Source organism: Hemicordylus capensis, chromosome 5 (genome assembly GCF_027244095.1).
Source record: "Hemicordylus capensis ecotype Gifberg chromosome 5, rHemCap1.1.pri, whole genome shotgun sequence".
NCBI classification, from domain to species: Eukaryota; Metazoa; Chordata; class Lepidosauria; order Squamata; family Cordylidae; genus Hemicordylus; species Hemicordylus capensis.
The window spans coordinates 180,939,299-180,966,030 of record NC_069661.1 but is presented as its reverse complement, the minus strand read 5'-3'; the positions used below and the strand labels follow the sequence as shown (position 1 = coordinate 180,966,030).

The 26,732-nt window shown below is 40.5% G+C and overlaps 1 protein-coding gene across 7 annotated transcripts in view; it reads left to right on the top strand.

The window, feature by feature from the left end:
- The window catches only part of NELL2 (neural EGFL like 2), a 224,322-nt gene that overhangs the window by 1,303 nt on the left and 196,287 nt on the right, over positions 1-26,732 (top strand). For all 7 annotated transcript variants that reach the window (XM_053255344.1, XM_053255341.1, XM_053255338.1 and 4 more), the window contains exon 3: positions 26,284-26,434. In XM_053255344.1, the coding sequence (XP_053111319.1) occupies positions 26,284-26,434 (151 nt within the window). The remainder of the gene's footprint in view (positions 1-26,283; positions 26,435-26,732) is intronic.

Genomic DNA, 26,732 nt, shown 5'->3' with positions numbered 1-26,732 from the left:
CTTGTGCGCAGGGCTGGCTCGCTGGGGAGGGTCAGCTGAGTCCACCTGAATAATTCCTGAACTTGCTGGCAGATGCGTTTGATTGGACTTTTGCATTAACTTGATGGCAGGCGCTATTCCTCTGGGCCCATGATGCAAGACGTCCATTTCCTCAGCAAGGCTTCTCTTTGCTCTTTTAAGCATCACGATTCCCCCACCCCCTTTCCTCCCTCTTCATTTATTTCTGGCCTGTCCATTGATGGATAGACCTTTAATTAATGGTCAGCAGGAAAGCTGATGGCAGATGGCTTATTTTGCCAGTCGTGGGGAGTCCTGAATAATAAACAGACCGTCTGGACTGGCTTGAATTGGTTTATTTGGGAAAATGCACCAGTTTATAGCCATTGCTGAGAGAATGAAATTGGCTATGAGGGAACTCAAGACCCAAGAAATCAGAAATTTGGTTAAAACGTGATATTAAAAATGTATTGCTACTTCTATGTTATTTACGAATACTATAGAAGTCACTGCAAAAGGATTTGTGAACATGTTTCCCTGTTTATCCATATTAAAGTCCCACTTCTACAAAATAAGGACGCATTATTTATATATTTACAGACACTTACAATTTAATGTGTATAATAATTTCTATCTGGAAAAAGAGGGAGCAGTCCAATGTTAAGATTTTGTATAAATATATTCAAAAACATGTCCAGTGTTCCTTTCCAAACAGTAAAATATATAATAAAATCTCTTTCATGGATTTATATTGAATACTTTATGAAAATAAAATGTCTTCAGTTGAATAGTTTTGTCCACCTAGGATATGTATCAAATTAATTACAGCTTCTAAAAAAATGAGATTTTAAACCACAGCGCAGTGCTGAAATACATTCTTTGAAGCAGTTTATCACAGTTTTTGTTTTCTTTATTAAAAGAGGTCTGGTTCTCTATGGGGACTTTCATCAACATCTTAAAGTTGAGAATGATTACTTTATATGAGTTGAATGTCACTCAGTAAAGGTGTAGAAGCTCAAGAACAACTGCTCTAACTTGGATTTATAAAGCACAGAAGGCTGTATGTTGGTGTCATTGGTTTTTTAGGTATTTTCTGGTGTATGGTGTGGGCTTGTAAAGCAGCTGAAATTTAAGGAAACATCTAGGAAAAGATGTTGATTTTTAACTTCTGAATCATTAAGAGACTGTATGAATGCTGACTGTATGTTGTTCTCTGGCACAACCAGTGTGTGTCACTGTGACCATTATCACCAGAAGGTCTGGGTGTACCTTCTGGTACACGCAGAAGGAGAAATGGACACATGCTATTTTTAAACAGAAAAGGCCTCGTTATGATAGGATATAGACATCTAAGTGGGAAACAGAATGGAAATCTATAAATGACATAATGTAAATGCTGGATATCTCTTTGAGGGCTAGTAATTTGAACTGTTCAGATGGTTCATATAGCTATGTGCAGTGACTTCTTCTTTTTAAATGGATTACATGTCAAGCAAAGTGAAAATTGGGAAAGCCAAAGTTCAGTTGTCTCTCATATTCATTAAGTGAAGACCCAGCTTGCATTTTCTTTTTCCCATCAGAAGAATAGACAGGCTCTGTGTGTGTGTGTGTGAGAGAGAGTGGTAGTAGTAGTAGTAGTACATCTGTTCTCACAGCCATGACTTTTAATTTTGTTTAATCTAGCATTAGCCTTATGAACTGATCTGATGTACTCACCTTGCAGAAACATCAGACTACTACAGCAAGCAAGAGACTTAACCAACGTGCCTCCTCTTGTTCCTAGTGCTTTCTCTTACCAGCTTTGTCTCAGAGTTGAGAACTGAGAATATTATATTACATCACTTTCTGTCCAACAAAAATATATTGTGCTGTCTTGTTCTGTGCAGGCTTAAAAATCAGATTTTTAATTAACATCTGTACTTTAAAAATGTAAATGAAATTTAAATTTCTCATTTACAAATTAACACAGTTAAAATTAAATCTCATCACAAACAAGATACAGCAACACTTGCAGTCTCTTTAAAGTGAATTAATAGCTCTTTCAATCAAACATGGGTATTCATTTCAGTTTTATCTCATTAAAATGGCTCTAGTCTGCCTAGTACAGCCCAGTAACTCCCAGCTCTTGCTTCTGGAAGTTTCTGAGCTTTTAGTTTGTTTCTATGCAGATCTTAAATCTAAAGTCACACGTGCAAGGACACAAGGTGGTTAGTAGGATTGTTGTTCGTGGTGGGGCTGGGACAAGGCAGATATATTACCTACATACTGTTTCCTAAATTAGTAAAAATCAAGTTATCCGGAGTAATTATACAAAGTATACTCTCTTGTAAATATTTTGACTCATAACTTAACATGATTTAATGTTTAAGAAATATGTGAAGAAGTATCAGTGAGAAACATGATTTAAATCTACCCACCCTGGTTGTGTGGCTTACACTCACAGTAAGTATTTAGAAGTTTACTAGTGTGCCATAGCAGGTTGTCAGAAGAATCTTTGTTCACCAAAATTAACCCTTTAAGGCTACATCTAAATTGGTTGTCAAACCTAGATTATGAATGGAGATTTGTATAGTCAGCACTGTATTCTGATTTGAGCACTGTGCCGATGGCAGTGCTTTCTACAGAGAGATAAAGTGAATGCTAGAGATCAGGAAGCATACATGAGTTATCTAAAAATGTGTCCTATTGAAGGACTTGCCCTTTCTCTGTCAGTGAAAAAGAGAAGGATACATTACAGAAGATAACACCTGATGGAGACAAACTTTTCAAAGTCAAGGATGTCATGAAATTTATGAAGCTGGAAGAAAGAATACACTACAGAAATCAAGTAAAAACAGAATATAGAATGTTGGACTATGTTTGGCAAATCACATACAAATTGTTTTGGGACCCTCTGCAACTTACTAATGAAAAAAGTTTCCATTTTATTCGAGTTACAACTGAAGACTGGGTCAAAATATTAGTGACTTAGGTTGTCTTCTCAGACAAACATGGTAGGTGTATGAGCTGTTTCCCTGTAATACAGTCCCTTGCACTGGGAAGTGTATGTGGGGCAGGGGAGGGAAAGAGACACCCCAAAGATAAGGCTCTTTCCATATTTCTCCTAACTGGTTGGCTCTCCATTGGGAGGAAGCATGAAGTTTTGATGGGAAAGACCCATGTGATTATGATGTTCAAACTTGATTCCCGGGAGTGTGGAATATCAGCATAGAAAAAAGGTACCTAAGGTACTGTGTGTTTGGGATGAGGGGATCACACTGTTCTGGAAAGTGAGTTCTTGGAAGGATAATATGAAGCAGAAATGTGTGTGTCATGAGTATGGTCCTAGAACAGGGGTGCACAACTCAAATGACCCAGTGGACCAGAACCACTTATGACTTAGTGCATTGGGGCCAAAGTCAACTTTCAGCACATTAATTATTACATTAAAATTATTATTTAAAATATTAAAGAAGTTTTAGTTACTTGTTGATCTCCCCCACTAAGGGACCCACAATATTTAACCAAAGATAATGGACAGAAAATAGGCCTTATCCCTGCTGAATCAGTGGGACACCTGGAGTGCATGCCAGCCCCAAGTAAATGCTCTCTCCTCTCTCTAAATCACTGTCACTTTCAGGATGCAGTCCTAGTCATGCTTTGGGAGTAAGCTTCCCTGGGTATACTGTGGGACATATTTCTGAGTAAACACACATAGGATGGTGCTTTAAGGCAGTTTCCAGCTCCTATGATAGTGCAGGATATTCCTACCTGGGGGCCACTAAAAAAAGTCCCTGTGGGCTGGATTTGGGCCCTGGGCCTTATGTTGTGCAGGCCTGTCCCAGAATTTAGTTTTGCTTTGGAAGAATCCCCGGACATTATTAAGAGGAAGCCCTAATTTCTCTTGAGATACAGCAGTTGACAGTGCACCCTTCTGCCTCCAGTATTATGAATGATGGTTATACATGTTGGTGGGATAGCATCATTTTGTTATGAGGCACAGAAACCAAATAGTCCCTGGCCGCTTATGTTTGTGTGTTCATCAAGCTGCAGGAAGTAGCAAGAAATTGCACGGAAGCACTTTCACAATAGGCATTAAATCTATAAAAACAGTGATATAAAGATGAAAACTATTATACTGCCATATTGATGACAGTATAATTAAGATTAGGAGTTGTTTCACTTTTCTACCATTACAATCTCTGAACATTCTGTTGATCATAAAATTCAGGCCTATAGGTCATACAATGGGCACGATCCAATCTGCCTAAACATTTGGAGACATCAGCTACATGACACATGATACCCCCTTTGAAAGCGGGGCAGGAGGGGCTTTCAAATTTGGTGTGTTCTGACATAAAATAGTTGAAATGCTGCAGTTTTAAAATTGACCATTACATTCTAGAAAATAACTGTTTGCCACATTGTTTTGCCACCAGATAACATATCATAATTTTTCAAAACATCCCTTTTAAATGTTTTTCAAAATTTTAGGTATATGCTGAAGCACTAAAAATCCACCCAGTATTTCCTGAGTTATTAACCTCTGAAAGCCCCCCTAATAAGAGGGTAAAATCAGCTAAGGGAACAGATCCGTGATTTTTTTGTTTTGCTCTCTGATAGTTCTAAAACTACAGTACTGAGGAGCAAGTCCTGACAGGTTTTCCTGGTTCTGAACATAGCTGCCGATAATATATGAGCACCAAGCACTTGTATTGTTATCTTCCCCCTTTCTTTTCTCTTATGGGCTTTTGTTTTATACCTCTGCTCCCTTTCTCTCTCTTTTTCCCACCAAAGGGGGAAGTAAAGTCCATAAGCAAAGCTTGGAATAAGTTACTGAGAAGTCAGTCCACTGATTTCACTGGGGCTTACTTTTGAGTAAACACGCAGAGTCAGGACCAGCATTGATCCAAGGCAAGAACGAGGGTTCCCTTCAGCAAAGTATGAGATAAAATATGTGGGGGAAACCTATTGATTTCTCTAGGGCTTACTTCTGAGTGAATATGTGTAGTATTGTGGCCAGGGACTAGCCTAGAAGCTCCAAAGAAGTGCAGCAAGGATATTACACACACCCTGCCCATCCACTGCCTATTAACTAGCATTCTTGTATAAGCTGCCCATGATAGGGATGTGCACGAACCTGTTAAGACGGCGGGGTGGGATAACTTTCTGGGTGGGGGAGGGTACACTTACCGCTCCCTCCACTTTCACTTCACTGGCGGAAAGTTGGTCCGGTCCCATTGGGAAGTCGGTCCGGCGGGGTGTCAGCGTACCTTCCTGCTGCCCCATCCACTTTTTGTACCTGAAGTAGGCGGAAGTAGCTCATGTGCACGTCGGGCACGTGTGCGTGCATGTCTTGTTCATCCTCATGTATGTCGGGTGCATACCCATGTGCACGCTAATTCTGCCTACTTCCAGTCTGAAGAGCAGACAGGGCAGCAGAGAGGTATGCTGCCGTCCTGCTGGACCGGCTTTCCAGAGAGCGTTGGCAGAGGGAAGTGCACCCTTTCCCGCTCTTAAGGTTATCTCACCCATGCTGTCAAACCAGCCCCTGCCAGTTCCATGCACATCCCTAGCCCATGAACATGTAGGCTGACTGTGATTATGGAGGCTTCACTTCCTTAATATGTTCCTACCCCTGCTAACTGGGCAAAGAGGCACCTATTACCATGGTGATTCTCTTTATTTAGCAGGAGGAGAGTAACTGGCCCTATCCACCCCCAGCACAGTACTTCCAGTGACTGTTGCTGGTGTGTGTCTTATGTTTCTTTTTAGAATGTGAGCCCTTTGGGGACAGGGAGCCATCTTATTTGTTATTTCTCTTTGTAAACCGCCCTGAGCCATTTTTGGAACTGCAGTCTAGAAATTGAATTATATTTATTTATTTATTTATTTATTTATTTATTTATTTATTAATATGGGCAATTTGGCTCTGTCATAGGACCTCCATGTAGAAGGGCAGCTGACATTCAAATGCCAGTTTGTTGACATTGAGGCAGAAGATTTTCCTCTGGAGAAGCTTAGACCTATTGATACGTCGACACATTAATTATTTCAGTTATGAGTAATTTCTACCTATAGTTGCTTACGGTGAGGTTGTAATCGAATAACTGTTTTTTTTAAATTATGCAGCTTGTTGTGTAGTTATAACGGTGTTTATATGAATATATATTGTGAAGAAGGTTGAGAAGATTCAGAGGGTTGAGGCAGAAAGTTTTTCTCAAGAGGATCCAGATGGCTGGCTGGGTTAAGGCCTACTGATAAGCCAATTATTATATTGGCAGAGGCATGAGAGATGGTTCAGAATTGGTGAAGGACTTTGCGGCAGAATGTGAGGCAGGGCAGGTGGATTAATGAGGGAATATGAGGCAGTGGCAGGGGGCTGGTGAATGAACTTCTGAGAGCACATGCAGTGGTGAAGTGGCAATTGGTCTTAAGTGGGAATATGAAACAGCAGTGACTGGTGGGAGTGGAGCTTGCAAGGGCACACAAGGTGATGGTGAACTGCCTTTTAACATGGATGTTCTTCATCCGCCCTGAGCCATTTCTGGATGGGCAGTATAGAAATTGAATTAATAATAATAATAATAATAATAATAATAATAATAAAGTAGTAGTAGTAGTAATGCGAGGTATACTGTCCCCTGTAAGTAGCTAGAATTCTTCATTTGCACATGAAGTTTGTCACTGATGTTCTAAAAAAACTGGGAAATTCCAAGTTTCAGTGTCCATCTTTGGCTCCAAATAAAGTGTCTGGATTACTGAATATAGTCTGAAGCCTGTGCTTGTAAAGTGTACCTGACTGAAATAACCTAGATCTAGAGTTTTTTGAGAGCTGGTCTTAAAAACACAAGAACAGCCTTTGCTGAATTGGGCCCAAGGCCTATCTAGTCCAGCATCCTGTTTCACACAGTGGCCCACCAGATGCCTCTGAGAAGCCCACAGGCAAGAGGTGAGGGCATGTTTATTGCTCCCCTGCATTTAGAGGCATCTTGCCTCTGAGGCTGGAAGTGGCCTATAGCCACCAGACTAGTAGCCATTGATAGACCTATCTTTTGGTAGCAAGCATGCATTTGCTAAGCAGGGTCTGCCCTGGTTTGCATTTGAATGGGAGACTGCATGTGAGACTTTGAATGGTAGACTGCATGTGAGCACTGTAAGATGTTCCCCTTAGGGGATGGGGCCGCTTTGGAAGAGCATCTGAATGTTTGTGTGGAGAAGATTCCAAGTTCCTTCCCTGGAATCTCCAAGATAGGGCTGAGAAAGACACCTGCCGGCAACCTTGGAGAAGCTGCTGCCAGTCTGGGTAGACAATACTGAGCTAGATGGGCCAATGGTCTGACTCGGTAGAAGGCAGCTTTCTGTGTTCCTATGGATTTTGCATTTTTTGAGATTCCCTTGGGCATTTATTTATCAGAGTAGAAAAGCTAAATATGAGTCACACATAATATTGGTTGGTTATTGCTATTGTGTGATTGGATTATGCATAACACTAAATTTATTTGGGAAACAAGTTGAATCAGGTGATGATCCAAGCATTGGTCATGAACTGTAATAAATAAATAAATTTCATATTTATTTGGTTAATCTCTAGAATCGAAATTAATGTTGAAGGGCTAGAAGAACTTGTGCATATTGTGCTAGAAAATGTGAGTAATTCATACAACAAACCTTTTTTGTTAGAATATTCAGCACTTGTGTTTATAAACTATATTCCGCTATTTAATGAAGCAAACCTCCCCTCATTCTTCCCCTCTGCAAAAAATATAATAATAAATAAAATAAAAAATAAGAAGACCCTGTCTGAGTGGAATTATATGGTAGGTTGTGATAAAGCACACAGTGGTGCAGAACACCAAAGAGCAGATTTAATCTGTCAGTATGATGCATGAAGGAACTTTAGAATTACGGGCTTCTCAAATGGTTCTTTCTGGCACAAACTGCTGCCAGAAAATAAAACTAAAATAGACCAATTTGTACAAAGGTATATCAGCACTGCAAACTGAACAAAGAGGCAACTTTTAAAGTGGTGGCTCTCTTCTCTTAAGTGGGGGGAGAGCAACTGTCCTTATCCAACCCTAGCACACCATCCTTCCAGTGGCTGTTGCTAGTGTGAGCCCTTTGGGGACAGGGAACCATCTATCTATATATCTATATCTATATCTATATCTAAGGTGTACCCATTGCTAATCCCATGTGTGGTAGCTCTCGCGACAGTTTGTGAGGGGAGGGTGGCATGGGCACCAGACCGGGGCCAGATGGTGAACAGAAGGCTGAACAAGACCAGCAGCAGTGCCAAGCCTGAGGCCAGTGCCAGCAGCAGCTGGGTGGGAGGCTCACTGGGTCGGCAGGAGTGGTGGGCAGAGGCCGGCCGGCTGGCCTGCATGCTGGGCGGCAGCTGCTGTGCCCAGGTGGGAGCAGCGGGAGGCAGAGGCGGCGAGGCTGACAAGGGGAGGCTGTGGTGCTGGACGGGCAGCCAGCCAGCAGTGGTGGTGAGAGGCTGAGGTGCAGCACCAGAGCCCAGGGTAGAAAACACCCGCTGCTGGGAGGGAGGCATAGGGGAGGGAACAAGTTTTGCAGCAGAGGCTGGGCAGAGAGAGGCAGCTGGGGGTCTTGAGGTAGACTGCTTCTGGATGGGAAGGGGATCGACTGGGAAGCTCCTGGCTGGCTGGCTGGTCCCTACTGGAAACAGCAGGCTGGGTGTTTTCTTAGCAAGGGGTCGGTGGAGTTGTGGAGGAGGAGCACAAAATGGGGCTGAAGGCGGGGGGAGAACGTACTGGGGCTGAGTGGGGAGAACGGCTGAAGGGATGGAGATGAAATGAAGGGGGGGGAGAGGCATGGGCAACTAGGGGTACAGAAACTCTGTGCCAAGTCAGCTAGTCTTTTTTTATTTTTCTATACAAACTGCTTTGAGAACTTTTGTTGAAAAGTGGCATATAAATAGTAGTTGTAGCACTGTGGGTTGTAGCCATATTACTATTACAGTGTTACAGTCTGCATGCTAATTTTATATGTGTCCTTACATTTTCTTTTGGAAACAATGGTAGATATCCTAACTAATGCGGCATTTATGCAGCAATATTCAGGTGCAGATTTCCAGAGTAAAGCAGCATGGCCATACACATGGGAGGAGGGTGATTTCCCCCTTATCTAGTGCTTTCTAGGGTTGCCAGAACCTAAGGGGTATACTCGTGGGTCAAATGGGCCGTAAGCCAGAATTTGGCTTTTTAAAAGCCAAATTTGGCCACCTAGCTTTGTACCACCCTAAAATATGTCCCTGAGGGCTGAACAATCCTCAGACATACTTTTTTGTGTGGCAAAGAGCAGTTGAGAGGGATGTGGAAATAAACAAAAAATCCCCCCTCCATGTGAGTGACCATGCTGCTTTACTCTAAAATACAGCAGCTGCTTGTGTGCTTCCTTTGTGGCATGACTGCTGCATTAGTTAGGATGTCACATACTATTTGCGATGTTCTCATAAATCTATTATCCCATAGTGCCAAACAAATTCTAGGAAGTAAGCTTTGAAGTAAGTCAGGGCTTGACAAATCCCAGGTGCCAGGAAGCCATAGAGTCTAGAAGTTTAACCACAGTGCCTAGATTAGGACATTCAGAGGTAGAGTTACTTAATAAAATCTTTATTTTCTACAGGTAACCCTGTTCCTTTTCTAAGGAAACACTTATAAAGGGGAAAATGAAATGCTAATGTACTCTCCCCCTCCACAATGTCTGGTAAATTTACCCTCCCCCTCAACTAAGTCTGGTAATTTTGTCAAGCGTCTATTGGCTGGCTCCTAGATTCAAAGAAAACTTTTCAAGGTCTGAAGTGTTTACAAGTATAGGAAAGTTTGAAAAATTGGGGTGTTGCGCAATCAAAGTTCTTTTTGTTCAGAACCGACATATCGATTTATTGGAGTATAGAGTTTGTCTATAATACAAGAAAGAATTCTTTGGCTGGAAGTTTAGGACTTGAGTTCTGATAATTGGCACAATGCTATTTTATGTATAGCAACCAGATAAACTATTTGTTTCAAAGATTGTCACTCTGCTCATCCATGCCCACTGCTTTTGAAGAGGTAGAGAGATTTTCCATCAGGGTTTTACTAGGAAAAAGTGGTGTTGGGGTCATATGTGTCTATGTTTGTGTGACATTTATCTACATCATTTTCTTTCTGGCATTTCTATGGATTGAAAGTACAGATCTAGTAAGAAAGGCATTATTTAATGTTATGCTGTCTACTAACAACATAAATGAATAGGATCAATATGTGGATAAAGAGCCTAAGGGCATATATGTAATCATATCTGTTGTAGAATGGGAAGTGCTCATCCTCTCTCAGCTGAAGTCTATTCAGGTCATGCCATTCACTATAGTTCCTAACTGTCCCAGAGAGGGGAAAGTCATAAAGACATTTGGCACTTAAAATTAGCCATTGCAAATATTAAAGATGAAAAAGAACTCCACAAACCTAAGGGTTTAATTTTTTTTTTTAAAATCAAGCCCTCCTTTCTTTCTGCTGCAGAAACAGTGGGCACAATCCAGGTTAAGTTAACCATGACTAAGCATCACTGAAATAAATGAGACTAGTTAGTTGAGACCAACTTAGTTCCATTGATTTCAATGGGACATATTGCATTCAAGTGAATAAAAAAGTTTCGTAAATGTTTCACTGCAAGTTCTTTCTTGGACACAAAAACAAGTATAAATCATTGAGCGTATGTGAAATGTGAATAAACTATGGGCACAATAAAAATGAATTAACACATCCCCCACAAATCCTTAAAAGGAGAAGGCTGCAATCCTATATACATTTACCTGGGAGTGAACCCTATCAATATAGTTTTATAACAATATAATTTACTTCTGAGTATATCTACTTATACTGGATACTGAGGGGCTACTGTCATGCATACCCAGGTAGGGCTGTTCGAGTAGAACACTAGGATTGGGCCTGATCCCAGCACTGCCCTGCTTTGTAGCATCAATCCTTTCCTACCCTTCTACCCCAGTCTGGGTCTTGTGGCTGCTCAGGCTTCCTGCAGCCAAAGGGACCACAGAGCCAGGCAGGGAAATCCCTCCAATGCAGTACGTTCCAAATGTGGTATATGGTGGGACATGGGAAGCTGCAGCCTGCTTTCTGCCCACCCCCTAGCCACTCATTGATCACTCACACCCTGGTCATGGCAGCACATGGTGTGAGTGATTACAGAACACCACAGATTGTGTGAGGGAAGTTGGGTTGTGTCCTGTCACCCCCACCTGCTCTCCCCAGTCCTGCTTGGAACAGTCGTGAGAACGATCTTTAAGTATACTAAGTAAGAATACAAACTAAGTATTCTAAACACAACAGACGTGCACTGTAAATCTTGAGCAATTTTTTTGGCAAAGAATCCACCCCTTGCACTGTAGTGCATTTTGGTGAATGTATGGTTGTTACCATATCAAGAGTGTTATCGCCCTCTGGATCAAAATGCTGACAGTGACTGGGAGTTGCAGGAGGAAATCAGGGAGGCCTCAAGGAGAGGCAGGGCAGTAATAATAGGTGACTTCAATTACCCACACATAGACAGAGTAAATTCACAGTCGGGTAATACCGGTAACAAAGAGGTCAGATTTCTAGATAGGTTGAATTATTGTGCCCTAGAACAGTTGGTCTTGGAACCAACCAGAGAGAAGGCAACCTTGGACTTAATCCTGAGTGGCGCCCAGGACCTGGTGCGTGATGTCAGTGTTGATGACTCTTTAGGGAACAGTGACCATAGTGTGATCAAATTCAGCATACATGCGGGGAAAGAATCACCAAGGAAGTCTAACGCAGACACTTTGAATTTCAGAAGAGGAAACTTCTCCAAAATGAGGAGTATGGTGAAAAGAAAGCTGAAAGGGAAAATCAGAGAGTCACTTTGCTCCAGAATGCATGGAGTTTACTCAAAACCACAATACTAGAAGCCCAGTTAGATTGTATACCCAAAAGGAGGGAAGGTACCACTAAGTCCAGGAGGATGCCAGCATGGCTAACAGGTACCGTCAAGGAAGCCATAAAAGGGAAGAAGACTTCCTTTCAAAATTGGAAGGACTGCCCAAATGAGGAGAACAGAATGGAACACAAACTCTGGCAAAAGAAATGCAAGGTGACAATAAGGGAGACGAAAAGAGAGTTTGAAGAACATTTAGCTAAAAGCATCATGGGGAATAACAAAAACTTCTTTAAATACATCAGATGCAGGAAACCTGCCAGGAAGGCAGTTGGACCGTTAGATAATGAGGGAGTGAAAGGGAGTATTAAGGAGGATATGGAGGTTGCAGAGAAGCTAAATGAGTTCTTTGTGAAGAAAAAGGGATCCAGGGGCGATCCGGGAAATTACAGGCTGGGTAGCTTAACGTCCGTTCCAGGCAAATTGATGGAAAGCATCCTCAAGGATAAAATTGTACAGCACATAGAACAACAGGCCCTGCTAGGAGAGAACCAGCATGGCTTTTGCAAAGGTAAATCTTGCCTCACCAACCTTTTGGAGTTCTTTGAGAGTGTCAACAAGTGTGTGGATCAAGGTGATCCAGTTGACATAGAATACCTGGACTTCCAAAAAGCTTTTGACAAAGTTCCTCATCAAAGACTCCTGAGAAAATTTAGCAGTCATGGGATAAGGGGACAAGTATATGTGTGGATTGCTAACTGGTTGAAGGACAGGGAACAGAGGGTAGGTATAAATGGAGAGTTTTCACAATGGAGGGAAGGAAGAAGTGGGGACCAAACAGAACTCCAAGTGATCTGTACAGGGAATGGTGCTTTTTAATTTATTCATCTATGATCTAGAAGTAGAGGTAAGCAGCAAGGTGGCCAAATTTGCAGATGATACCAAACTCTTTTGGGTAGTGAAATCCGAAATGGATTGTGAACTCCAAAAGGAGCTCTCCAAACTGGGTGAGTGGGCGACAAAATGACAAATGCGGTTCAGTGTTGGCAAGTGTAAAGTGATGCACATTGAGATGAAAAACCCCAACTTCAAATATACATTGATGGTATCTGACCAGGAGAGGGATCTTGGGGTCATGGTGGACAGCTTTTTGAAAGTGTTGACTCAAAGTGCGGCAGCTGTGAAAAAGGCCAATTCTATTCTAAGGATCATTAGGAAGGGGATTGAAAATAAAACTGCTAATATTATAATGCCCTTATACAAAACTATGGTGTGGCCACACCTGGAGTACTGCGTACAATTCTGGTCACCACATCTAAAAAAGGACATTGTAGAACTGGAAAAGGTGCAGAAGAGGGCAACCAAGATGATCAGGGGCCTAGAGCACCTTTCTTATGAGGCAAGGCTACACCTGGGGGTATTTAGTTTAGAAAAAAGATGACTGTGGCGAGAAATGATAGAGGTCTATAAAAGTATGCATGGTATGGAGAAAGAGGATAGAGAGAAATTCTTCTCCCTCTCACATAACACTAGAACCAGGGGTCATCCCATGAAATTGATTACAAGGAAATTTAGGACCAGCAAACAGAAGTATTTTTTTACACAACCCATAATCAACTTGTGGAATTCTCTGCCACAAGATGTCTAGCCAACAATCTGGATAGCTTTAAGAGGGGTTTGGATAACTTCATGGACGAGAGGTCTATCATCGGCTACTAGTTGGAGGGCTATAGGCCACCTCCATCCTCAAAGTTACAGGTAGGATGCCTCTGAGTACTAGTTGCAGGGGAGTAACAGCAGGGGGGAGGGCATGCCCTCAACTCCTGCCTGTAGGCTTCCAGTGGGATCTGGTGGGCCACTGTGTGAAACAGGATGCTGTACTAGATGGGCCTTGGGCCTGATCCATCTGGGCTGTTCTTATGTTCTTAAGAGACATAATACAAGTTGAAATTATGATTTTGAATCACAGTTGATGAAATTTTCATCATAGATTGATGTAATTGAAATATAGAATATAGGTTCAAATTTATATGTTAGAATCCATTCAGGTTTTGTAAGGAAATAAATCTTTTAAAAAGCATCTCATAAGCTTGGTGCCTGTACAAGAAATATCCCACCTACCAGTTGAATTCCCTCCTGAGGTCCTACCTGATGGAATACATTTTGTAGACGTTCTCTCAAGTGTTCTCATAACTTTGTTTTCTATAAAAGTACAGAAAGTAAACCCAAATGCTTTCATTTCTAGATTGAATTAAGCAATTAATGTAGCTAATCCTGTCTCTAAGGGTTTCTCCATAATTAGTGATGAGAAAAATGCACTCTGTGCCTGCTCAGGGGCCTTTAAATTAATCCCTTATTGAGTTTGGCCCTGGCAGTGGCCACAAACACTTGGCCTGGGTGAGTGCTGGCACAAATTGAGCCCTATTTCTTTTCTATATAACAAAATGTTAAAGATTAAGTGTGATTTTTAAAAAAATTGCCATGACTCCCACAATGTAAATATTCATAACAAAATCAATGCAATTCAAATTTTATGGAAACCCATAATGTAAGTCAGGTTTTTTGAGAGGAGGGGAGAGAGTTCATAATCATGTTTCCTGCCCTCAAATACTAAATTGTACATGCTTTGTGATAATTTTTTATTCAAAGAATTATAGCATTTTAGAGATGGAAGGGACCTTGCAGGTCTTGTGGTGGTCCAACCCCCTGCTCAGAGCAGAAAACCGCTACAGTATCCCTGACAGATTCAGTATCCAGCCTCTGTTTGGAAACCTCCAGTGAAGGAAAACTCACTACTGCATGAGATAGACTGTTTCGCTGCCAGCTTAAAAGTGATTCACTATAATTTTAACCCACTGATTATAGTTCTTTCCTCAGAAGTAACAGACAACAAGTCAGCCCTTGTTATTCTGTGTGTCAGCCCTTCATAAATCTGAAGGTGGCCATCTTTTGTTTTCTCTTCTTCAGACTAAACATACCCAGCTCCTCATAGAACGTTGCCACCATCCTTGGAATCTGTTCTAGTTTATCAATGTCCTGCTTACAATACAATGCCCAGAACTGGACACAGTGGCTGACTTTCTGGCTAACAAAGCACACATATTGCATATTATATATTGGTAGAGTTTGAGAGGACACAGCAGGAGCCTTTAAATAACTCCAGAGTTTCCTTGTGCTCATGCTGTTAATGCTGCTCATGCTTCCGAGCACTGCCTATGTTCGGGAAGCACTCTGTAAAAGTGGAAAGTGCTGACTCTCTCAGTGAAGTGTTTTCACTGCTACGGAGTGCTTCCAGACTGCGAGCAGTGCTTGGAAGTGTTATTGCTCTTGGGCAACTGCATGAGCACAAGGAAACTCGGGGAGTTGGATGAGGGCTCCTGTAGCATCCCTGCAGAAGTGTGCTTCATAAGTTAGGGTGACAGCCAGTATTCCAAATTAGGTCTGACCAGCACAGAATGGAATGAAATGATCACTTCTCATGATCCGGACACTATGCCTCTCTTTAATGCAGCCTGAGATTTTTAATGCAGCCATTAGCTTTTTCGTTGCTGTATTTCACTGCTGCCTCATGTTCAGCTTGTGGTCCATTAAGACCACTCACATGCCAAGTCAGCTCTCTGCCAAGAGTTAGAATGGGCCCTGAGACAAAAAGTGAAGATGAGCTCCTGCACCTCTCACTTTCTTCTCCTCACCCCCTTCACCATGTCTTTGCTGCAGAAGAACTGTAAGGACATGATGGAAAACAAAATATTCTCAGCATATAGGTTATCTCACTCCTGTGCAAACACACTCCCTGTGTACACTGACACTTTCAAAAACATGTAACATATACCTACTATATTCATCTCATACGTTTATTCAACATCAACAACATTGGGAGGAGAGCAAAGAGCAAGCTGTTAGCCAGCTGCCACCCCCCACTTCAGGGACCTAGGGACATTTGCCTCCTCCTTGTTCAATTATACCTATACCCGTCTCCACCATACAGTACTCTATTTCTACATTTTATTTTTCTTACCTAAATACAGGACTTTACATTTCTCTCCACTGAACTTCATCTTGTTGGTTTTGGCCCAGTGTGCTAGCCTGAATCTTGATTCTGTTTCCTAACCTGTTAGCTCCCAATTTTTTCAAGAATCAGTTTACGAACCTAACCTGCATCAACCACAATCATTGGTCTGATTCCATTTGCTTTATCACTTCCCCTTCACAAGCACACATTCTGTGTATTATGAGCAAAATTGCTCTGCTTGCTAAATTAATTGTCTTCACAATGACCACAGACAATGCAAAGTCATCAATATGCTCCTCTAGGCCTTTAGTCTTTTAAAGAACCTGAACATAAATGTTCATTTAAATTAGCAGTCTTTGCCTGTATGCAAGTCTACAAAATATGAAGTCAGCTTAAAACTTTAATGTTTTGTTGAGCTTTCAGACATGCAGAGACCATGTTTCCATGGTTTTCTTTGTGGCCCAAAGAATTAGAAACTGACTGAAAAAAGAACAAAAGATGTGCTAGACCTAGAAAGATTTAAAGACCTTCCATTATATTCTAGACTAAGACTTTTTGTCCATAACTTTCTTTTGTTCTGCTGGTTGTAATGCAGTTAGTTACTTTGAATAATCATGAAATGTTTGCAAGCTGGGATGAAGTCAACAGTTTACCTAAATTGGAAAGAGTGGAGACCTTAAAGGGACAGTTTAAGGGGCAACCATTGTTCAAAGTCCTCAGTACTGTTTCCAAATGTTTTAAGCATTAGGGCATTTGGTTTTGCTATAGCAATTTCTTGCTACTTAAATTGTTGATGCATATTCCCCCCACCCCCGCCAGGTTTTGAAGTCAACACTGCTGCCAATTTAATAACGTAGAAAAATTAGGTGGATGCATTTTAAAATTAATATGGATAAAGTCAACACAAAAAACATATAAAATATAAGCTGAGGATGCATGCAGGATAGTGTATGAGTTCAAATATATGTATTGGTGGAAGAGAATGGAACATTGCTTAAATTTATGGCAAAGAGGTTTGGGCAAGTCACATGAATGGGAGTTTGCACAGGGCATAAATATCTCTGCAGGTAACTAATCAGCCAAACAGACAAGCACAGATGGTAGCTCATGAAATGCTCGCTATTTAAAATATTGTGTACAATGGATGTGATGTTGGAGATCTAAAAAGGTTGATGGCATCGACCTTTTGCACCAGTAACCCCAATGACCACTAGGGACATTGGGAGTAGAGATAGATAGTTAGGGTCTCCTCTTTTCCTATTTATCTCTGCCTCTATAGCCCCTCTATTGACAGAATGTACTCAGGAACTTTATGGTAGTGACTTCCTTCTTCTCCTTCCCAGAATGCTTCTAGCTCTCTCTCTGAGCAACATGCTTCTATAGGTCTCTCTCTGACCAACATGTAGCCAGAAGTTAGATATAGTTTTCCCCCCAATTATCATGTACTTCTGAATAAAGTAGATTAGTTTAACTTTATTTAATCTCCATTTTTATCATTTACAAGCTATTGTCCCTGAGAGCATATTAACTTCTTCTGTAATGGGAGTGAGTTAGCTCCTGAAATACTCTGCTATGTAAGTACTTACCCCCAACATGTGAGTCAAGCAAAATGTCATTTGTTGTATGAAGAATATATTTTAGTCCCAGTTCCTAATGTCAGTCAAGATGAAAGCTGAAATCTTTTGCACACTTACATTTAATGGCTCACATATTGTGCAGTGTGTAGATCGTCTAAGCAACAGATGTGCTTGTTGCTTCTGCAGCACTATAAACCCCGCCAGCTTAGCTTGCAAGGTACCTACTAAGGGCTGTGTCCTTGCACTCCCACTGCTTCTTCCATTGAGAATAATACACTCCTTAGTAGAGAGACAGATATTTTATTTCAGTCATTGACCAGCATAAAATGAACAATACATATAAGATCCAATTAAAAAATAAATTCTTTACGGGTTTTACAAACAATGTAACAAAACTTGGCCACATTACCAGAAACCGTTTCTTTAAAATTGGACAGCAAGTAGTCTAAAAAAACAACAACTCATCACTGTGGCAGGGAACTTCTTTAGCAACAAGGAAATAAAATTTAAACGAATATCCTTGTAAAAAGTGCAATAGAGAATCATGTGTGCCATGGTTTCTATATCACCTGAGCCGCATGGGACACTCCTTGGTAAGCCATGGAGCCTTTCCATCTTCACAAGCCTTGCCGACAGGGTTAAAGTGCTGTGGAAGCAATGAGCATGCCTGTTGCTTAGCACGGCATGGGAGACAATATGAGCACGAGCACCCAATGGGGCTTATATAGGAGTAAATCCCATTGAACATAGTGAGATTTACTTCTAAGTAAATGTGTAGGATTGCAATGCACATCACACCGAAACCAATGGAGCAAGTTGGTTAGTTGTGATGTGCCATATATGGAAATTCTGTTATGTGATTAACATCCCTACTACAAATCAATGCCTCAATACTTCAAGCTTGCAGCAGCTCAGTACATGCTGCAATTGATTCCTCTTCCTTCCAATCACAGTGCTTAGGGAGAAGAATGTAGATGTGTATATTACAAGGTGATTTGGGTGCTTCTCTGCCTTGTTTGTGCACTTGGCATAACTGCTGCTCCTCCAAAACCACATGCCTCCAATGCCCTGCTTGTTTGCTTGCTTGCTTGCATGCCTGCCTGCCTGCTTCACAGCCACCCTAGCATATATTATTCTGCATTTGGGGGACAAAGTCATCTTAGAAGAAGGTTGTTTCCAAGCATCCAAGTAAAGCAAGGATGCAAGTATATATTCAAAGCAAGTGTGTGAAAGGGTGGGTTTTCAATGAAAAGCAAGTTTTATGACAGCAGCAGCAGGGAAAAGCATGAAAACAGATCATTGGGCAGTCATATTGGGCATTGCCACTATTAGCAGTTTTGCATCAAGAACAATATGATGCGAAATGCTGCCAATAAGGGCTGTATTGAATCAGACCCAATTATTGTTATGATTCAGTTCACAACCTCTGACCCACATGGGCAAGTCTGCTCCACTAATAGCACTTTGGAGTATTTACTCTGCAAGAGTGCACAAGGTGGAACATTATGTTTAGCCCTAAAGAACTCCTTCCGCAACCTGGGAAAAGTAAGTGTCAAGTAGTTTGCAAGTTCCCATACAAAGTGCACAGCCCGAACCTTCATATTCTGTGGTAATCTATTAACTTCATTTTGGTATTCCATATCATCCAGCTGCTGAAGCTTGCTCATTCGGCTTGCTCATATCCTAAATAAATGAGGAGTTCTGATGAGACACCATATTAAATTAACTTCTTTGCAATTTCAGATTTCCATTTGGACAAGTGCTCATCCGAGAGTATTGACAAAATTAATCCAGTCAGGAAAAACTGCACCTTAAGCCAATAGCCAATTATGTGGCTCCAAGCCCTAACCTTGATTTTGGGCATCCCAGTCACCAGTCTGAGTGCTGTGTTAGACACACATCTGGGGATGGAGAGAATAGACCTTATGAATTTCATTTGGACCATCTCTATGGTATCCTGATTAATATAAATTCCCACTTGTGCTCTGTATAGAATTTGGGCCAGAGTTTTGGAATTTGGCCCAGAGCTTTGGGCCAGACTAAGTCAATCATGAGGAAGCATAATGATATCAATAAGACAAGTTAGTCATGACAAGTCCCATTAATTTCCATGGAACCTAGAAATGATTTACTTAGTCTGGATTCGACTCGTTTTCTTAAACTTATGAAATCTTAATTTTAAAAACCCTTTAATAATGGTGGCAGTGCCACAAGTGTGACAAGTTAGTTTTTGACCTACTTGTGGATCATGACCTACCAGCTGAAGACTGATGCTGTAGAGTCTAGTCTTTTACAGTGCTCACACTATTGTAAACTATTTTCAGTTCATTACAACAGGAACCATTTGTTAGGGATGTGCACAAAAAGGGTTTTGTGTTTGTTTTGAGTCAAAACATTTCGCAGTTGAAACATTCTGCACATCCTTACCACTTGTTATGTCATAGCAGTGCAGGGTTTAAGAAGGGACATATGTGCTCATCTTATAAACAGCTGTGAAAGATACATGAGCCTTGCCCTCTGTTGCATTTGGTCATGCTTTATGTCTCCTATGTCTTGTCATAATCTAGTGTATTTTGTATTCATGTGAGTGAAAATCTATGTTTAAAAATAGAGTTGGCCTTTTGCAGAACCAAACATCACTGTTTCTGTCTGTCGTAATAAAAGTGCTTAATTAGATGCCATTTTCTGTTCTCATCATGTTAGAAGAGATGCACATTGTTGCCTTTTGAGAACATACTTCTAGAGATTTTGAATTTTGATTAGGTTTCTCTCTTGCTTTGTTTACTGAAAAGTAACTAAGGCTGGGAATTGTATTGATAACACTGATAGTGATGCCGTTGCCAGGCATCCGTACCCCTTTTCAGCAGTTGCCATTGCCAGGAATTCACTGCCTTTTTGAAATAAGAAAATAAGAATAAGTCCTCTTCCTAGTTGATGATTCTAAAAGTACAGTGAAACATCATAAATCTATTGCTGTGTCATGTTTTTTGCACTTCTGCCATGCCTGCAAATATTAAAGTTTCCTTTATAACATTTCCAAGACTGTGCTACCTAAAGACTTCAGCTGTTCACAAGTGGCTGAAATTAAATTCAGACTGTTCAACAAACCTTCGCTTAGACTTGATTTATAGCTGAAGCTCTTAAAAGCTGATTATGTGAATACAGATCCCAATTTGGTTAAGGAAGTATTCTAAGAAAGCCTTTTTTGGTTAAAAAATGTTTTCAACTGTGATTCTAATCATGCTTATTTCTATTTCCATTTAAACTTATTAAACTTGTTAGGATCTGTTGGGTATCAGTACATTATAATCTTAGTACTGTTCACAACTGATCTGTGTGAAACCATAGTGATAAATTTAAGGACATTGTTTCTCTCTCTCTCTCTCTCTCTCTCTCTCTCTCTCTCTCTCTCTCTCTCTCTCTCTCTCTCTATATATATATACATAGTATATTTACACACACAGAGACTGAAGCAACTGTAATAGAGGGGTTTGAAAAACATTGTTTTGTAATCTGGGGGCCATGTGCTGAGTTTTTAACTCTACCTGAAAGATTTCAGTGGGACTAGTCTTGGAATACTGGTGCTTCTTACACATGCCATCTGTTGATATGATAGAGAATCTTGTGATACTCTTGTTAGAATGAGAGCATATCTGAAGTGTTTTCTTGATATGTGTAGGACCATGCATATTGTTAATTTTATCTTTGATTACAGACTACAATTTATGCAAAGAGGTGGCTTCTTCTAAATAATACTCATAATTTATTGTACTGTAATTGCTTATTAGCATTACAGGACTGATCCCTGATGAATTTTGGCCTCACTTAACAATGAGGCAACAATTGTACAGAAACATCTCTTTTTCATTCAATAAGGTGGCCAAAAGCAGATTTGGAAGAGAGAAGGTAGCAGTTCACAACTTCTTTTCTCTTTACCTAACTGCACCAACAACTTCTTCTTTGGACTAGTTGCTTTTATTGCTTTTGCTGCTGTTTTTTTGCTGCTGTTGGCAGTCCTGGGGTCTGTCTAGCTTTTTGTAACATCAAGATCATCCTAGCTCCCTTCCACCAGGAAACCCTATTGAGTTGTGCCTGTAAGAGCTGTGCCTTACAGCTCTTACAGCACTGTGCATAAGTTTTTCTAGTCAGGTCATCTTCAGGGGGATGTGTGTTGCAGAAGGAAAATGGCATAGGGACAAGGTTAACTATCTGGTACACAATGGTTCCAGTTTGGATTGGGGTCTCTATGCGTCTCTGTGGCTGCTTTTTCTAAAAGAATAAGGCATCATGGTCTCATGTGTCATGGCTAGTTTGGCCCTCAGTTATTAACAAGCAGGAATGAACAGTTCATCAGGAATCCAGGTTGAACTTCAGGACCATGGATAGAGCACAGGAGAGGAAACTGTGCTGAGAAGGCGTATGGTCTTTTTTTAAAAATGAAAAAATATTTTAATACAAAAATACAATACAAACATAACAAAGAAAACAAAAGAGTTAGGGAGTACATCATCATTAAATTTTGAATTCCAAAAAATAATAACAGATATTCTTAAGTGTTTCTCCAACATGCAACTGAGCTTTGAAGTGCTGCCATATGTACCTAAAAAGCTTAGCTCTCAGGTAAGCCAAACTTACTCTGGCCTTGAATTGCGTAAGCTAGCAGTACTGCTAAGCAAACCAGTTGCCACTTCAGAGTATGATGTGGCAGTGAAGGCATAGTGAAGACTAAGGCCTGCAGCTGAAGAGGAATCATTTATCATCTGAGGATGTGGGAAGGGAATACAAATATATCCTCAGTCAAGCTATCTGCTGTATACTGATAACATGAGATCGCCAGGGACAAAAGCCCAGTTCAGGCATTAAATAAATTGGGATTATGTGCTATGGGATGTCACAGTGTTCTGATCATTGGAAGAATCTCTCCACACATACAGTAGTTATCTATGTAGGCAAATGACTTTAATTATGGAGAGTGGGTCATGGGTGGGACCAGAACACATCAGTGAAGGGAGTAGGGCTTCCAAGCATCTCTAGTTTATATAATGTCTGGACTGGGCTAAGGTCTCCATAAACATGGGAACTGATGGTCTTCCTGAGTTTCTGTTGTCTGACAATATCAGTTTCTTGTTCTTACAGCAAATTGTCCCTTTTCTGAAGTAGCTGGCCTAAAGCCACATTGATCCTTATTATTAGGCTTCTAAATGGTTTCATTCCTCTGAAAGTGTATAAATGATTAAAGTCCCAATAAAATGGGAGCTAGATTATACAGCCTCTTTAGTTTCAGGACTTGCCCTAAAGCATTATTCCTATCAATGCTCATAAACTCTGTTGCATTGGGGGCTCTGAAGTTCTTTTCCCTTGTTTAGGATTAGATTTGAGCTTTGAACAATATTTTGCTTATGTAAATTACATGAGATCGTAGATCTGAGATTAACAGATATTTGGATAACATCCTTCCAGAATTCACACCTTCAAAAATATTTGAAACTGGGCTCACTTACAGGAAAGTAGAGAGGTTGCAAGATTTTTCATTAATCCATTCTCATGATGTATTATCTTGAAAGGCAGGTGTCACAATTAAACTTGCACCAACAATTTGCTGAACACAATAGATAGTACATTGTATAAATTACTTTGACAGTTCAAGGACAGCCTTGTTATGCATCTCAATTATAGATATAGAGACATTTTCTTGAACTTTTTGTTCCGGTGTTGCTTCACTGACAACCTTCTGAAGTTTACCAGGATAAGCATTAGAGACTAGTAAGGTAAAGTGTGTCATCAAGTCGGTGTCGACTCCTGGTGACCACGGAGCACTGTAGTTGTCTTTAGTAGGAGGAGTTTACCATTGACTCCTCCTGTGTAGTATGAGATGATGCATTTCAGCATTTTCCTATATCGCTGCTGCCCAATATAGGTGTTTCCCATAGTCATACCAGTGGGGATTCGAACCGACAACCTCTCGCTTGCTCTAGTAGTTTCCCCTTAACTCTGATTCTTAAGACACTATTTGTTTGAGTCTAATGCCTGATTTTTCATGCTTAATTCTAGCATGTGCTAAAAGAGCCTCTCAGTCTTGGTCTGTAACCAATATCATAGGAAGCTCCACACTGAAAGGGGACTTTGTTTTGGGTCAGAAAACTCAATAAATTAGAGATGTATATGTATTAGACTAATTGTTCATTTAATGCATTTGAATCCTGACCTTTGTCCAAGAAGTTCAAGTGCACTTGGTTCTCTTGTATGTAAATATAAAGAAGACTAAACTAATGACAGGTACAGCAACCAGCCTCAGAATTGATAATAAAGACACTGAAGTGGTGGATAGCTTCTGCCTTTTAGGATCGACCATCAAAAGTAACGGATCCAATAGTCAGGAAATACACCGCAGACTAGCACTTGGTAGGGCTGCAATGGAGGCCTTGGAAAGGATATTTAGATGCCATGACGTGTCTATACCTACAAAGATTAGAATCATTTGGACAGTGGTTTTCCCCATGACACTCTATAGATGCGAAAGCTGAACTTTGAAGAAGCAAGATAGAAAAAGTATGAATACTTTTGAACTTTGGTGCTGGAGAAGTCTTTTGAGGATACCGTGCACAGCCAGGAAAACAACCAAATGGATCATAGAACAAATCAATCCAGAATTTTCATTCAAGCCACAAATGACCAGGCTCAAACTATCATACTTTGGACACATTATGCGAAGATCCAGCTCCCTTGAGAAGTCCATAATGCTGGGAAAAGTTGAAGGAAAGAGAAAAAGAGGACGACCAGCAGCAAGGTGGATAGACTCGATGATGACAGCAATGAATGCACCATCGAGAGACTTCAAAGGCCAAGTTGAAGACAGATCATCCTGGAGAGAATCTATCTATGTGGTCACTAAGAGTCGACACCGACTTAATGGCACTTAATCAATCAATCAGTCAATCAATTGATGCTGTATTCATACCTGGCAACAGTCAAAATACATAACCTTTAAGCAAGGCAGGCTATTGTTGGAGAAAAGGTTTAGAAAGATCAGACCAGAGTGTTGTGTTGCTATCCATAATTAATAATTTTATAAGAGTCTGTGTGTCTGTGAGAGATTTTCTATTAAGATACAAATATAATGGTATTCAGTGGAAGCAATAAAAGGAACATATAAACACTATATCATACACAATTAGTGCTGATCATATGGGGCCACCATTTTCTCTGTCTGCTTTTGCATGAGGCATGTTTTCCCAAAGAAGCTGCCTTACATTGCACATTGCTCTCTGCCTTAGTGCTCAGGATGGTGTACAACATAATTTAAAACTGATGGCTTGCATTCAAGCCTTGTGCAAGTGGAATGCATGGGGTTACTTCCCTGTCCTCTCCTCTTCACAGCAGCTCCCTGCATCATGTAGAAGTACTAAAATGTCACTCACAGATGGTGTCTCTACCTGGTTTAAGCAACTCTCCTGCTCAGGCAAGGCTTTGTGTGAAGGCAGAGGAGGCTTCTATAGGAAGGAAGGGGTAGAGAATCATCCTTGTGTGGGCTTCCTTCCACTTGTGCAAGATTTGGATGTAAATCATTGATTTCCCACAACGTCTGTTCATTACAATTTCAGACTATACTTTAGATATTTCTTTAGGTATTTCTAGATTCTACTCTGTCTTGATTCACTGTTTTCTAATCTAAGACTTTTGTTTAGGATTGTGAATTTTATCTTCCATTTCTTGTAAATTAGTTATTGCCATTGCATTTTATGGAATAAGTTAGCAGTATGAAGTGGAAAACATTTTTTCCTGCTTTCATTTCCCCTTGTTACCTCTAGGGAATAAATTGTTTATATTGTCACAAAACGTTAGTGCACATCTAAACCATCTTAAAGTATACAAACATGTTTTGCTCCATTCTGTTAGTATGCCATGTTTAAAACAATGAACACTGTGAAGTAATTGCATTTGAGTTGCCTCATAATTTATTAAACTCTTCCATTAAATGGCATGGATGACTATATTCAGGCAGTTGTGGAAGTCAGTTCAGTAAAGAAATTAAATGCATAAAAGTATTTTTACAAGATCAGTTGGGTGTAGTATTCCTTGAAGAATGAAATGCTTTGATCCCAAACTGAACCAAAGCCATATCTCGTGAAAATCTATAGAAAATTTTGATTCTCACAAATGCTATCATTTTTATGGACAAGTTTAACAACATATTTCCTTGTAAAAGTTTAGACCTTTTAAAGTTTAAACACAGGTGCAGCGCTCAGGGACATATTTTTGCGGAGACACAGTGGACTGAGAGGGAAGGAGAAATAAGAAAAAACCGGTCCCTTCCATGTGCAACTATTCAGTCCTAAGCTGAATGTCAGCCACTGTTTTAACTGGCTGACATCCTAGCACTGCATGCATGCTTGAAACAACAGTGCGCACACAGAACTAGCCCCCATGTTCATCTCTGTGCTTCTGAAGCAAGCATGCTCTTGTGCAGGAATGCAGCTATATCGGAGCACTCCCTGCACTCTGTAAGCACTCTGTATAGTGGAAAAAACTATAAGGTTCAGGGGCATGTTTACACTGTAAGAGAGTGCTTACATGCAGACCCTAGTGAGAGCTCTAAAATAGATGCAGTCTTGCGCAAGTGTGCCTGTGCTTCAGAAGCATGGGGATTAGCGTGCACGCTAGTGCTACATCTGTGCTGTTGTTTCAAGCACAGAGTGTTAGTTAGGATGTCAGCCACTATCAATAATATTTGCCTGTCTGTTCTGTATTCTACTGATATATAGAATGCCTTTGGTAAAATAGTAGTTTTCTGTTCTGTTATAGGTACTTCAAGAAGTGTCAAAGCATCTCCAGAGAAAGCTGAACTCTTTTTCCAGAAGCTTAGAAATAAACATGAATTCACAATTTTGGTGTCACTCAAACAAGCCCGCTTAAATTCAGGTGTAATTTTTTCTGTTCATCACTTAGATTACAGGTAGGTGCTAATGCCTATATTTCTGATGTTTCTTATGTGTGTGTGTTTATTATCATATTTATATACCATCTGATATATGCATCACTGGCAAATATGAAAGATTCTGGAAATATATTGGAAAAAGAGACCCGAGGTGAACTTAAGCTGTTATCCTAAGCACGCCTATCTGGAAGCAGCTTCTTTTGAAACCAATTAGACTTACTTACCAATAAATAAATAAGTATGTATTCACAAGCTAAACCTCCATTAACCAAAAGTGGTACAGCTGTCACTGGCTCACATGTTCTGCAGTTTAATG